The sequence below is a fragment of the Nerophis lumbriciformis genome, linkage group LG05 (assembly GCF_033978685.3).
Source record: "Nerophis lumbriciformis linkage group LG05, RoL_Nlum_v2.1, whole genome shotgun sequence".
Classification (NCBI taxonomy): Eukaryota; Metazoa; Chordata; class Actinopteri; order Syngnathiformes; family Syngnathidae; genus Nerophis; species Nerophis lumbriciformis.
Genome location: NC_084552.2, coordinates 46807368 through 46822832, shown reverse-complemented (window position 1 = coordinate 46822832; position 15465 = coordinate 46807368). Strand labels below are relative to the sequence as shown.

At 40.4% G+C, this 15465-nt stretch overlaps 1 protein-coding gene across 22 annotated transcripts in view; it reads left to right on the top strand.

Moving 5' to 3' along the window:
* LOC133605969 (ELKS/Rab6-interacting/CAST family member 1-like) overlaps positions 1 to 15465 on the top strand; it is a 149292-nt gene that overhangs the window by 34287 nt on the left and 99540 nt on the right. For 13 of the 22 annotated variants that reach the window (XR_009815203.2, XR_009815202.2, XM_061959424.2 and 10 more), the window contains exons 5-11: positions 5946 to 6205; positions 6277 to 6448; positions 10884 to 10958; positions 11030 to 11185; positions 11245 to 11337; positions 14373 to 14540; positions 14619 to 14786. Coding sequence is in view for 18 of the 22 variants with exons in the window: in XM_061959424.2 (XP_061815408.1) it covers positions 5946 to 6205; positions 6277 to 6448; positions 10884 to 10958; positions 11030 to 11185; positions 11245 to 11337; positions 14373 to 14540; positions 14619 to 14786 (1092 nt within the window). In the remaining 4 variants the exon portion in view is untranslated. The remainder of the gene's footprint in view (positions 1 to 5945; positions 6206 to 6276; positions 6449 to 10883; positions 10959 to 11029; positions 11186 to 11244; positions 11338 to 14372; positions 14541 to 14618; positions 14787 to 15465) is intronic. The other 9 variants (XR_009815206.2, XR_009815205.2, XM_061959423.2 and 6 more) reach the window with 1 other exon arrangement.

The window sequence follows — 15465 nt, the reverse complement described above, 5'->3', positions numbered from 1 at the left end:
TAATAACAGGCTAGTTTTTTGGGGGAAACCTGCTTACGACACACAAGCTGTAGATTATGTGCAATTTGAATGGAGAACAATGAGCCTTAACAGACTTTGCATTCTGAAATTCTTCACCGGTATAAAAACGGACTGCGTTGACGAATTATATACAAATTTGGCTTCGACAAAGGCGGCAGCTTAGTTAAATCTCTTGTTCATTGTTCATTGGACATGCTCATGTGGATCAGTTCCACCAACTTATTTTTTCGAGGTGCTGTGACGATATGTCACATCACGTCTTGTTATGTTTTTGTGTTTATTTCCTGTGTAGCGCTCTTATTTTTGGTTCCTTTTACTGCATGTCCTCCTGAGCGCTCTTTCCCTAACCTGACTCTCGCCAGACCCTTGTAGTTTGCTGAGCTCCACACAAGGGTCTGGGCTCGAAGGCATTGCAAACTCCTTCAAGATAGCAAAAAAACAATGAACCAATCAGGATCGCCGGGCGGGAGTTCATAGATGTGACGTAGCGCCGAAACGACTGTTTGATTCAAACAACAAAGGCGGCACGCAGCCCTCGCTGCGTCGTGTGCTGACATTGATTCTGTTATTGCAACTGTTTTGTCGAATCTATCAAATATTAATTCTTTAAAAGATGAACAGAGAACGGTTTTGAAGGCATTTATTGGTGGCAAGGATGTTTTGGCTCTTCTTCCGACCGGGTTTGGATTTGCCTCAACGTCGCTCACATCAGCGTCACGGGTTGATTTGGATGTGAGTGGTTGAAGTAGCACATCATTCAAGATAACGGACAAGTGGTTTATCCAATCACATACAATGATCTGAAATACATCTCCTATTGAGAACTCCCAAATCCTTGTGTGGAGCTCAGTGAACTAAAAGGATCTGGCGTGAGTCAGGTTACTCTTTCCCCTCACCTGCACCTGCACCTTGGCAGCTTGGCCACATCTGGTAGTGGTTGTTAATCAGCTGGCTTCTACAAATGCCTGCCTCGCCCTTTCGTCAGGGCTCGAGGATTGTTTTGAGTTAAATGTCACATGCTGTCTGGCTCTCCTTGTATGCGGTTTATTGCTTTCGTGCACTTCCCTGCTGCACCTCGTGCCATTTTGTGGACATTGAAAGACTCTTACCTGTACGTCGTCCTCCTGTCCCCTGCATCTTGGGGTCACAACTACCGCAGCGATGCGAGTCTGGAATAGTTGATCTCTATGCGGTCCCTTGATTTTTCTATTTTTTACGATCCATTTTAATCCAGCTTGTTGCCTTCTCTCACATTTCCACGGGTACAGTACAGCCATGTAAACAAAACCTACGTCCAGCAAAAATGGCTACCAGGCACCCACAATGCATAGCGAAATCACGTGCCCTTTCGAACCCTATAAAACTGGTGAGAGCTATTTGACTACAGTTGGCTGCTTCAAGTCTCCCGCTGTAAATTAATCTGTTTCTGGAGTTAATCACCTGTTACAGTCCATGTATCTGTTTACTACAGTTAGATTCATTATAACGAATATAGAAAAATAATATTTAAAAAAAAGTCTAATCAATCACAACCGTCAAGACCTAGGCACTAAATTGGTTATTTGGAAGGCCATAAAATATGATCGTGTGGGCTGAGAGTTTGAGTCTCCTGCTTTAACATGTGATGTGAAAGTGCTCATGTTAAATATATGTGACAGCTGGCTGCTTTCCACTGACCCTGACGTCGCATCTCAATGTGACTGATTAGGGTCGGCATCTCCCTCAATCCTCCCGATGGCTATTTCACATTCGCTGTTTGCTTGTTTGGATTCCCATCCCGTTTTGTTGTGCACTCAACAAGGAGAATGTAGGACCACGATATTTCTTCTATCCCCCCCACAAACACTCCTGCATACGTGCTTCATGTGTTTATGTGTGTACGTTTGTGTTTCGGGGTCGGAGGGGCCAAGCGTGACTCAGCCGGCGAGCGAGAGATGAGGCGGAGGAGTAATAGCGGAGAGACTGTTAACGTTGAAGGACAGATGAGCAGTGGCTCGAGGGAGCGAAGAGGCGGCTCGGAATAAAGCATCGCAGGCTTCTCCCTCATCTGAATAAACATAATTCCTTTTGAAAACAGGATTTTACAGATTGAGCTTGTCAGCATGCATTTATATCACCCTCAAAAACAGAATAACTATCAAATTGTCCAATCAGATTGCTCTCATGTCATCGGCAAGCAACTAGGGGGCATACTTGCAGGGTGTCTGAGGTTACAATGTGACTTATTAAAGGTCCCCTGGCATGCAAAAGTGATGTTTCAATGATGTTCCAAATAGGGATGTCAAATTTAAAGCATGTAATTAGCAAATTATTATTGCATTAATCATGTCTTAATTTAGATTAATCACGCAATTTGCGTAAGATGGAGAACACACTCTTTTGGAGACAGGCGTGGACAATTAGCATTAAAGCTGCACACACACAAGTCAGCTTGTTAGTAAAACTGTTAACATTCCAGCATCAATGCTAGATTCAAATGCATTATTGTATTGAAGCCATATTTAAAATTGTTTACAATATGGATGTAATGATATCACAGTTTTAAGGCCCTGATATGATATTATTGTGGTATTGTACAAAAAAAATAGACTTGGTAAAAATACCAGTGAGTAAAATGAAGTAGCAAGAATGTTTAGGATAAACATCCTTCTTTTCTTTTCCTTTCTTGCATTTAAAAATATGTGTTTGTAGTAATAAATATTAGAACATTTGATCATTATGTTTGTGTTCAATTACAGTAAGTAATTGAACACAAACATAATGATCAAATGTTCTAATATTTATTACTACAAACACATATTTTCTTGCATTTAAAAATACATTTAAAAATATGTGTTTGTTGTAATAAATATTAGAACATTTGATCATTATGTTTGTGTTCAATTACAGTAAGTAATTGAACACAAACATAATGATCAAATGTTCTAATATTTATTACTACAAACACATATTTTTAAATGCAAGGAATTGTACGGGAACATCCACTGTTTTAAGCAAATGTATAAACTTTTTTTTTTAAATGTTTTTTATAATGTAATGCTTGATTGTAATAATGTAAATACCATACACATTGATGTTCATCTTCGCTGGCTTTTCAAGTGATAGTTTATCAAGTAGCTTCTCATATTACTTGTATTTCCCGCGGTGTGCATTGTCCGCTTTCCCACTGGGGGCTTCCCCTCCGTACTGTGCGACGTAACCGGATCAGTGTTAGCTTGGAAATCCTCGAGACGAAGGTGGCGTGCTTTGCTTTGCAGTATGCAGACTTTATTAACTCTGCCGAAAAGGTTGTGTTTTCGCCAGTTTGTCTGTTTGTTAGCAACATAACTAAAAAAATTGTGGACATATTTAACAATTTTTTTTTAGGAAATGTCCGTAAAAAAAAGAATTGCTCTTAATAATTGCTCTGACTTTACTGACGTCACGTCCAGCTCACGTCTCGCCCATTAAATATGCACGGTGGTCAAGCTAGCTCTATTCTCAATGGGTACTAGGCGCCGCTTAGCCTATCTTGAAAAATACCCCATGCTTGTGTGGTTTTCGGCTGTACGAATCGTTCAAATCGCGAAAAGGATAAACGTTTTTTCAGAGTTCCTCGTAAAGTAATCAAATAAGGGAGGAAAAGTGCAAGATTTTACGAAACGACGAGAAAAACAGCAACTCCAGTCCAAGGGAGCAGAGTTGAAGAATGCATGAGTTTACAGTGATCACTCTGTTAAAGGTTTTTTAGATATACTTTTAACGTTTTTTATTTCCCATTCAAGATTGTCTTGATATTATTTGAATTTCTTAAACACGCTTGCTACGAGTGTATTGAATAGCACCAACTCTGCGTGTCCAAATAAAAGAAAGCAAATGTGAGCCAAACCTAAAAGAGTTCAACTTTTACCAAAGGCAGCAACAATAAATTAAGCTTTCAGCACATACACAATGTTGACATCTATAGTCATATTTTGATAAAGACAGAGACAAACACACTACTCATTAACGGGGCATGCAAAAGCAACAAACATCAGTACACACAAAGATAAATCATGAACTGCAACTTTACCCGAGCAAAAACAATGCATGATTTATCCAAGAGAGTCTTGATACCAATTTCCTTGACCCAGCCACACAAAGAAGCTTTTCCACGTTTCCATCTGTTTTGTTGTGTAGAATGACGTCTGGAGCACATTAGTTCAATATGTCTGAAATCGCGACTGATGTATAATCCTTGATGTCACTCGACAAATCTTTTTTTGATGAAGTATAGGGATCTATTCCATTACATAGTTTACATTTGTTGCTTGTATTTGCTTTTTGCAGGAAGATTCAAGCCTCTTTTGTACTCAGATAGTTCGCACGCCGCTTGCTCTACAACAGCCATCTTAGCTTGGTTGACCACCACTTGGTTGACCACCACTTTTTTCCACTTCTGGGAATTGATTCCCGGGCGCGGCCACTGCTCAGAGAATAATTTCGCCACACCTAGTGTGTGTGTGACAATCATTGGTACTTTAACTTTTAACTTAATAAGCAATTACGAACACACTTCTCCCGCAAACTTCCTTTTTTTATCCCCTTTATGGCATTCCACGCCCCCACTTTGCCAGTCCCGCGCTGCGCAGAGGATTTTGGTGGATGTAGTTTATTTTATACCGGACAACGCAAAACGCCAGAAAAAACTGCACTCACCAAGTTTTCGTTTGATACCGTTACACGTCACGGTATTATTGTGAAGATTTTGAAACCGCAATACTGCGGTATTTACAATACCGTCACATCCATGCATCCATCCATTTTTTACCGCTTGTCCCTCTCGGGGTAGCTGGAGCCTATCCCAGCTCCATTCGGGCGGAAGGCGGGGTACACCCTGGACAAGACGCTGCCTCCTCGCAGGGCCAACACAGACAACATTCACACCATTTCACAGTATTTAACCAGCATCATTGTCATCTACAGGATTTATAAATTTTATGACACTTTGGCAATAATATGAAAAATAACCGGAAGGGGTTTGATGGGGTCAAAGGTGAATACGCCAAAGACAACTCAGCCGAACCTTCCTCTTGAACACGCTGTTCTTTTTTATATTCAGTCATATTGCAATGATGTTTTTAAACTCTTCTTAATGATGCCTAAATTATTTCCCCTCCTGCGTCTCCTTGCTTCTCTCAAGTGGTCTGGCATTTCTCAGCTCCGCATTCCAGCTGTGTGTGCCGGTGGGAGAGCTGGTGTGCGTGTGTGTGTGTGTATCTGTATGTGAATGTGTGTCTTACTGTCTGAATCCATCATATGATTCCGTTTGCAATTTTGCATTCGTGCAAGACTGTTTGTTTACTCCGATGTACTTTTATACGGTTGACGGGAGCGATCGTGCAGTTGTGCGTCCGTGTTTGCGTGCTTGCTCCGCTAATTTATGCAGAAATTGTGTGGCATAGGAAATTCTGTCTTTTCTAAACATGTCACAGTAGCACCTCCAAAAAAAAAAACAATTTTCTCAAAACAGATCATGTAAATCCTATTAATCTGGTCCAAACACCAAAAAATATGAACAAAAAACACATTTTAATAGAGAATAGTTATACTTTAACATTTAGAACACAATGCAAAATACATACAAATGACAGATAGACGACGTTTAACATTAATTTTTAGAGAGAAGCAGGCGGTGTAGTCGTACTTTGTTACAAGTTGTTTCTTGAATTCAAAGGTGTTTCCCACCTTCTTAATCAAAGTTTTTGCACTCGCAACTTTTTTTTTGGTCCCAATGTGGACTATTTTCCAGTCGTTCTTAATAAAAAAGCACAGATGAGATGAAATTCTTTGTTTAGGCATTCAGGCAAGCTTGTGGCTGTCGCTGTACTGTACTTCTAATGAGGTCGTGTTTGCAAACTTGTTTTGGATGAGAGTATAGAAACAGCACTATCTCTCCTCTCCAGCATCTCCAGTGCACCATCCAAGCCCTCCAAGACGAGCTGCGCATCCAGCGCGATCTCAACCAGCTCTTCCAGCCCGACTTCTCCGAGTCGGGTCATCTCGGGTCCCTGCAGGCCATCTCCCCGCAGGATATGACGGAGGAGAACTTCCTGCGTCTCCACAGCGAATACGAGCGCCAGGTGAAGGAGCTTTTCCTCCTGAGGAAGACGTTGGAAGAAATGGAGCTGAGGATCGACACCCAGAAGCACACGTTGAATGCAAGGTAAAGTCATCTCTGTGCGTCGTCCAGCCTCTGGATGTTTTTTTTGTCTGAAAGCTGTTCATTTGCAACAGGGATGAGTCCATCAAGAAGCTCCTGGAAATGCTGCAGAGCAAAGGCCTGTCATCGTGCACCACTGAGGAGGACCATGAGCGGACGAGACGCCTGGCTGACGCCGAAATGACCATCCACCAGCTGGAGGGCCTGCTGGAGCAGAAGGACAAGGAGATGCTGCAACTTAGAGAGGTAAAAGTGTGTGTATGTGTGTGTGTGTGTGTGTGTGTGTGTGTGTGTGTGTGTGTGTGTGTGTGTGTGTGTTCAAATTAAAGTACCAGTAGAGTGGAAAAGCAAGTTGACTTCCATCCATCCATCCATTTTCTACCGCTTGTTCGTCTCGGGGTCGCGGGGGTGGCTGGAGCCTATCCCAGCTGCATTCGGGCGGAAGTCGCCAACTCATCACAGGGCCAACACAGATAGACAGACAACATTCACTCTCACATTCACACACTAGGGCCAATTTAGTGTTGCCAATCAGCCTATCCCCAGGTGCATGTCTTCGGAGGTGGGAGAAACCACAGTCACGGGGAGAACATGCAATTTCCACACAGAAAGACCCTGAGCCTGGGGATCGAACCCACGACCTTGTTATTGTGAGGCACACGCACTAACCCCTGGTCCCCCATGCTGCCTCAAGTTGACTTTATATGCTTAATTGTGTCATTTTACCCATTAAACCGATTGTATTTACAATACGCAAAGCATGTGAAAACACTGTTTAAACATCATAAAATGCCATTTTGAATATTGCGCTGCAAATACCTTTGGCAATTTTCATAGATTCTACGTCACTGGAGTAGCGCTTCTGCACTCTGATCATAGTATCAGATCCATTAGTCATACTAGAAATAAGCAAAAATTGAGATGTGGTGTTTATCATTCACAATCCTTATGTAAGACAAGAACACATATGCTTGACTTTTTTTATGCATTCGAAATCGTAAATAAATAGCTAACAATTGAGTAAACAGATCGAGGGTCCTCTAGTGCAGTGGTTCTCAAATGGGGGTACGCGTACCCCTGGGGGTACTTGAAGGTATGCCAAGGGGTATGTAAGATTTTTTTTAAATATTCTAAAAATAGCAACAATTCAAAAATCCTTTATAAATATATTTATTGAATAATACTTCAACAAACTATGAATGTAAGTTCATAAACTGAATATCAAATCAAGTAGGCTATTCCATTATTACAATGCAACAATGCAATTTTCAGTGTTGACAGCTAGATTTTTTGTGGACATGTTCCATAAATATTGATGTTAAAGATTTCTTTTTTTGTGAAGAAATGTTTAGAATTAAGTTCATGAATCCGGATGGATCTCTTTTACAATTCCCAAAGAGGGCACTTTAAGTTGATGATTACTTCTATGCTTAAAAATCTTTGTTTATAATTGAATCACTTGTTTATTTTTCAACAAGTTTTTAGTTATTTTTTTATATTTTTTTCCAAATAGTTCAAGAAAGACCACTACAAATGAGCAATATTTTGCACTGTTATACAATTTAATAAATCAGAAACTGATGGCATAGTGCTGTATTTTACTTCTTTATCTCTTTTTTTCAACCAAAAATGCTTTGCTCTGATTAGGGGGTACCGGGTACTTGAATTTAAAAAAAATTCACAGGGGGTACATCACTGAAAAAAGGTTGAGAACCACTGCTCTAGTGCACTCATTATACCCTCTAAAAACATCCAGAAACTGCCAATAATACTCCATTTACATGTCATGACCTGAAAATTAACCAAATATGAGCGATATTGTTATCAGCACCAATGCAAACAGACTATTTTATCAGTGCATTGACACACATTAAGCCGGCGGCTGCTTCTGCCTCGTCTCAAACTTGCTAAAACTAAAATTCTAGATTATAATTCATGCATCTCTCACCTGGTAGTAGACAAATGTGGCCATGGACCGACAGGCTGGTCGACTTTCACATCCCTGCGAGATGGCGAAAAAGACCCCAAAAGACGCTTCCTGCAGGAACTTTTTTTTAACCCATCGAGAGGATTGCGATTTATTCTTCATCCAAACAGGATTATGTGAGTGTCCCGGTAGTCGGCACCTCAGCGAGAGTGGAAATATTGCAGTAAGTGTTTGTTTTATTATGGTTTAAAATGGTTAGTTTGTTAGTTCATCACCTCGCAATGCTGCGGAGCTAGTGTCACAATAAAGCTGCATCCGGGTAGCAGTTGGCTTCTAAAACTTATTGCTCGTCATTTTTGTGGTCGGGCTCAAAAATTTAAGGTCCTGGATCATAATTTTTCCCAAAGTAATCATTGTCGGCTCTCACAAAGTCTGCTTGATTAGCATTGTTGTTGATGGGGAAGGGATCTTTTGGTTCCTAGCGCGACGTCACGCGATCACGTGACTGGCTTCCTCGTTATCTCTCAAAATGGCTTCGGCATCTTAGTGAGACTGATACTATTTTAATCATATCTATTTATTCGCAAACTTTGTAAGTCTTTAGGTGTCATAGGTCAGATCTATATGATAATGGCTTCAATATAGTGGCAACTTGTTTTTCCACTCTACTGGTACTTTAAACTAACCGCCTACTGCCCGAATGCAGCTGAGCACCCCCCGCGACCCCAAAAGGGACAAGCGGTAGGAAATGGATGGATGGATGGATGGAGTTATCATAGCTCAAACACATTGAAAAATTTCCTGTTGTTCTAAGCTTCCTTGTTTTAGTGTCTTTAATACAACAGCGCCCTCTACTGCTGAATGCGTGTTAGTGCATTTGAGACTGCAGTGCGCTTTTAACATCTGCTGTCAAGCCATTAAATAAAATTAGAGTTAATTAATTAGATATGCGATTAGTCATCAAATTAATCTTTTTTTATTCTTAAAAAAGACTAAAAAAACGTCCATCTTGTTGTTTTCATTCAAATTCATTACATTATTATAAATATTTTACCAAAAAAAGTGTTTTTCATTTCATTTGTTGTTTTTAACAGACGTGAACTGACGCATTAATTACTAAAATTAAACATCATATGAAGATAGAAGTTGACACATAAAAAAACAACACTTTTCTGAGTAATATGTATTGAATGTTTAACTTTTTGCTACGTGTTGCGCTTCAGATAATGTAAGAAAATAATAATACATAGCCATTAATCACAGTGCTAGCATATGTAACGGTTCAATAAAACAGATTTAACAACATTAAACATTATGCGACATTATATCATGTTTTAAATATTATTAAACAATGAAACATCAACTTATTTACTTACTAGTATTGCTTTAATTTCGCCCAGCAGCAGAAGTGTATGCGCCTAATGTAAGTGTGCTCTGATTTTAAATGTAATGTACACAGTACATGTAATATATCAATATATCGATTTTATATATGATGTACACATCATTGTGCATGTAATATATTACTATATTGATTTTAAATATAGTATACATATATCACTATAGTGATTTTAAATATAATGTACATGTAATATATCACTGAAATAATACACAGATGTTTTATAACAGTACAAAGTCAGCTGACTGTGAGTCAATACACACCCAGAAGTGATGCCATTTCTCCAAAGCTCGTATAATAAATAGATGCGCGTTAAGCAAAAAACACAGAACGATCATATTCTCTACGTTAAAAAAGGACAATATTCAAACTTATACAAACCATTAACACACTTCTGACACTTTATTAGTTGTATTATGGACATTTTACATTGTTTGTTAGGTTACATTTCATCCTATTCTCGCAAGCATCAGTCTTGTGACAAACCTACTTTCTATATATGACCTAGTCAAGCACAAGAAGATGAGAAAGATTAACGTTAGAGATTAAGAATTGGATTAATGTGGTTTAAAAACATGTTTTCATGGCCTACATAGAGTGTGTGAGGAAGTGATAAGTATTGTTGCCTCAAGCCATAATTGCATGATTTGACATTTTACATACATTGTTTATTATGTTGCTGCCATGCATTAGCTGTCATGCTTTAGCTGCCATTCATTAACTGTCATGGCCTCCCAAAGAGAATCAGTGATGCGAACATGCTGCCCTCTGCTTTTGTTCCTACCATCTCTGCTTTTCTTCTTTTTCCTATGCTCCTGATCTCATTCATTTGACCGGTGGGATGCGACGGGGTGACATCGGCATCTGTGCGGACTATTTATTTCTGTTTATTAATACATATTTCTAAAAACGTTGAGGTACTTGTTTGAGTGTGGAGGATGTGGGATGGACGTCTGGACCCACGGAGGGCGAAAGTCAACGCCTCAGCCAGAGGGAACCATCGCCTCCCTGCAGCCTCCTTTCCCGCATCGCCCTCCATCGCCATCCCGCCTCCTTTCCACGTGTCTCCCCCCTTCCAGGCGCCCCCCACGCGTCACCACCCCCCGTTGCGCTCCTCTCCCTCCTTCCCCGTGCCGTCCCCGTCGTTTCGCAGCCACTATCCCGTCTTCTTCCCTCCGCATCCCTCGGCGGCGCACCTCCAGCACTCGCCGTCCTTCCCTGCCCCTTTACCGCGCCCCACCTCGTCCATCCGAGCCTCCCTTCACCCCTTCTCGGCCGTTGTCTCTCCGCCGTCACCCCGTCTCTCTCTCCACCCTCGCTCTCAGTCCTCCGCTGACGTTGTGTGTGTGTCCCAGGAGCTGCACAGGAGGTATGAAGCAGCTCCTGAGTCCACCAAGACCAAGGCCCTGCAGACGGTCATTGAAATGAAGGTGAGGTGCTCATAAGCGGAAGACCGACGTCGGGCGTCATCCTCACCTCTCTCCCCCCCCAACCTCGCCAGGATGCCAAGATCAGCTCGCTGGAGCGCGCCATGAGGGAGCTGGAGGACGAGGTGAACATGCTCAAGTCCAACGGAGCGCTGAGCTGCGAGGAGCGAGAGGAGGAGATCAAGCAGATGGAGGTGTACAGGTCGCACTCCAAGTTTATGAAGAACAAGGTAAGGAACTTCCTGGAGGACGAGGTTTAGACTGCAAGGACACAAATGTTTCTGTCCAGGTTGATCAGCTAAAGGAAGAGTTAGGTCACAGCCAATCAGAGAAGGAGGCGCTCAAGGAACGGGCCACTGAGCTGCAGCGTGAGGTGTCCGCAGTAAGAGACGCGCCTAACAACTGCTGCTTCATTTTTTTAATCTAACCTTCCCACCTTTGCTTGAACTTGCTCTCTTTCTCCTTAGTTAGGTGCTGACAGCGTTACTAATACAGAGAATATATCTGTGCTTTAACACCTTATATGAGATCATTCTACATGTCTGTGTAAAGGAGGGGTTTTCAAAGTGTGACTAGCCTCCCCTCAGACAAGTCCCGTAATACACTTGTGCAATACCCCTCACCCCAAAATCCAAATTTTTTAGCGGACTGGCCTTGAGGAGTACCGGCGGTCATTTAATGGACCGATGGACAGCCAGCATTTGTTTTTGTGCCTTTAACTTTTTTGCTGTGTCTTGCCTTGGTAATTACGGTAACTCTCCCAGGACCGAAGACACAACACAGACTGAAAAGTTTCAATTAATTGGCCTACAATCAGTGGCTTGTCTGTCGGGACGACCTGGCCCAATGAGAGCCTACACAGGCCCAGGAGTCCCACTTACACGTGTTCTAGTCCCCTTCGTTCAATCATATTTATAAACATTGAATATATAAATATAACATTTTTACAATTAATACATCAATAAGGGTGAGTTGACACAGTATCTGATTGGAGTGGGCCAGTCTGGACCAAAAAAATCCAAGGCCAAATTTTGTTGAACAGTTTACGCTCTCATTTAAACATAACAGATGTGGAAATTTGTTTTTAAATTAATTCTTATCATGCTGTTGGTCTTTCTATTTTGAAAACCCCAGGTGTAGATGTGTTAAATTGTTGTTATATTGTTATAAAACGGAATGATGATGTCTGTATTAAAATTAGGGTGGCCCGATCCGTTAGTGATCAGTTTGAACCTAGCAGCTACACAACAGTTAAGGACAATATAGCTAGACATACCTAAGGTGTGTCCGTCATTGAACAATATTGCATTCTAAAACAGCACATTCGTTAATATCAAGAACTATCAGATAATTATAGGTGCATATTACTTACAGACACAAAGTCTGCACGGCAGACGGGTATTAGAAAGTATCCAATAACAAATGTGTCCGCATCATTCAACGTACTGCATCATCAGCTTAACTTAATGAATTCTTGTGGTCAGGTGGTGTCGCCAAAAAAACAAAAACAATTACCACTCCACTTCAACTTAGACAGCATAAGTCCATTTCAGAGGTTTAATAATAAATAGGTTAAACCATTGTTCTGCATTTTACTAATTTTACTTGATCAAACATTTTATAACATTCCACACTACAAAATTATAAAAGTATGTGATATGATTTTTTTCGATATCTGTGAAACATAGTCTAATATTATTAGCCAATACTCAAAGCTACAAATATTGGTATCATGTCGGAAATAAAGAGGACACCCCTATTTATTGTAGGCTAGCATCTAATTTTATAAGATAATGTTTGTCATATACACACAACTCGATACCAATACTCTGGAAACTATGGGATACTCAATACATGTTTAGATACCACAAAAAATGGATGGAAAAAATAAATAAGTAAAATTGAATAGAAATAATTTAATTAACAAGAAAAATTAAAAATAACCTATTTGACAGTGGTGTCAAATGTACGGCACATGAGCCTAATCAGGCCCGCGAACAGGTTTAATCTGGCCCGCGGAACGCAAAATTAGTTTGCTAAATATAAAAATGAGCTGCAATTTTTTTATGACACAAACTGCTGTTTTAAATGTGTCCACTGGATGTTGCAATAGCAATTCCAGTGTAAACCACATCACACTGTTAAAAGATGACGTGTCAGCTGACTTTAAGCGCCCTCTGAATTGGCTGCCGCTACTCCAATCAGCGCAGGTGCAAGCAATCAGCTGCTCCTGTTGTGGCTGGCAGCAGACCAATGCTGTAGCAATGCAGAGTAAACATTTTTATTGTAAATTATCCACTCAACAGATGAAATAACAAAACGGTAAGATGCAAAGACTTAAATCAACATGATCATCATCTTTGTAGTTAAAATTCAGTGCAGCGCTCGCAATTTATTGACGGCACGATGTGTGCACTCTGAACTCCATTGTAAAAATGTGTGTTGCTACATTTGTTGTTTGTTCTATTTTATTTTATGCTTAAATCTACCATATTCACATTGGTTAACTTTATAGTTATGTTACCTTTAATTTGACTATTATGGTGTCATTTTGACAGTTGTTTTGATTATATTATAATTGTAATATTTGAATGATGATAAATGAATGTGTTGTAGCATGTGCGGATGTCACCAATGCTGCGGTTTGAGGAAATACTCGGTTGCTTTTCCAAACACGTCCTGAGAATGCTAAACAGGAAGTGCTGAAAGTTTAATGGCTTTGTAAAAACACTGAGACAAACTTTAAGTTCATTGTGTTCTCCATGGTGTTTTGAAACCGCACCATTGTTTTCTCAGAAGGTCAACTAACTTGAAGTGTTTTGCCAAGAGGAAAACAATTTTGATATTGTCTTTATTTTTAAATTATTATACCATGATTTTCCCCCGTGTGGCCCCTGAGCTAAAATTATTTTACCCACCCCCGTATTACAACATTTGACAATGAACAGAACAACAGGATAATTATACATAAACAATTTAGAACAAACAAACAAATAATTGTATCTTGATACTTTTTTTTTCTTTTGGCAACCCTAAAGTGTACAATGAAATGAATTTCAGTAACAAGCGTTATCATTATAAATAATACAAAAGGTAAAAACTAAGTAAATGTACGGTTTGCAGTATAGGCAATACTATACTATAACTGCTATAAAAATAAAACAATTGCAGAAGTAAAATTAACGATGCAGAAAAATAAAATGACGAGTGCAATGATGAGTATAAAGTTTCCTTTTTGACTTGTTAAGATTTTTCTTCACCGTTAAGTTGCTAAATCACAGTGTGTGTGTGCCCTTCACTGGAAATAATCCAATAGATTCAAGAGTAGAACAACATTGACTGTAAATTGATCCGGAGCATCATTGATTAAACAAATATTTGTTTCCTTTTTGATTTGTTGTAAAAATTTTTGTTCAGATGGATCAAGCCAAGCAGGATTTGAATCGTAAGGACAGCGACCTTCTGGCTCTCAGGACCAAGTTGGACACTCTGAACAACCAGTTTTCTGACAGCAAACAACATGTGGACGTCCTTAAGGAGTCTCTCACGGCCAAGGAGCAGAGGGCCGCCATCTTGCAGACTGAGGCACTCTTTACCTCCCGTAACTAAATAACAGATTGAGGGCAATACTTTGCCCTAACCTTTTCTTTTCCATGCGCGCAGGTGGACGCTCTACGCATTCGCCTGGAGGAAAAGGAGTCGCTTCTGTCCAAAAAGAGTAACCAGATATCCGAGATATCGGATGAGAAGAGCACCCAGCATGGTGAGATCAGCGACCTCAAAGACATGCTGGACGTGAAGGAACGCAAAGTCAACGTGCTCCAGAAGAAGGTACAGTGAGTCCATCAGTGTTTATTTTGAACTCAGGTCGCTAGAGGGCGCTGTGGGACACGTAATGGAGGAGCCGACTGGCTGCAACATTAGCAATCACTTGATTGATTCCATGGTAGTTCAACATAAATACAAGTGCAGAAACACAACAAATATAAAATTGATGACTTTGTCCTCTTCAAATATAATACAATCAACTTTTGGTTTCCTTCTTGTTCAAGCACATTGTGTACGCAAAAAAAACTATAAATATTATGTAGATACATACTGTGTATATATACTGTATTGCAGTGAAGCCAATTGGCAATCAAACCGCCGTTTCCTCAACTGTATGCATACTCGCCTTCCAACACTTGTCACTTTCAAGAAGTGCAGCCGGGATCAAAGACTCTCGGCTGTTTCAATGTCAGGCGTGTGTGCGTGTGTGTGTCTGTGTGATCCGCTACGTGTGTGTGAGGAGAGCGAGCTGTCAGTCAAGCTGTCAAGCCAACAGTTGATTAATGAGGTGCCCGAGACGCGCACACACACACACACACACACACACACACACACACACACACACACACACACACACACAATACACACCACCCTCGTCAAAGGTTACACACCGATCTCACGTCTTTTTACTCTATTACATCATTATCAATTTCTCTACATTTATTTAATTAGATTCATGTTT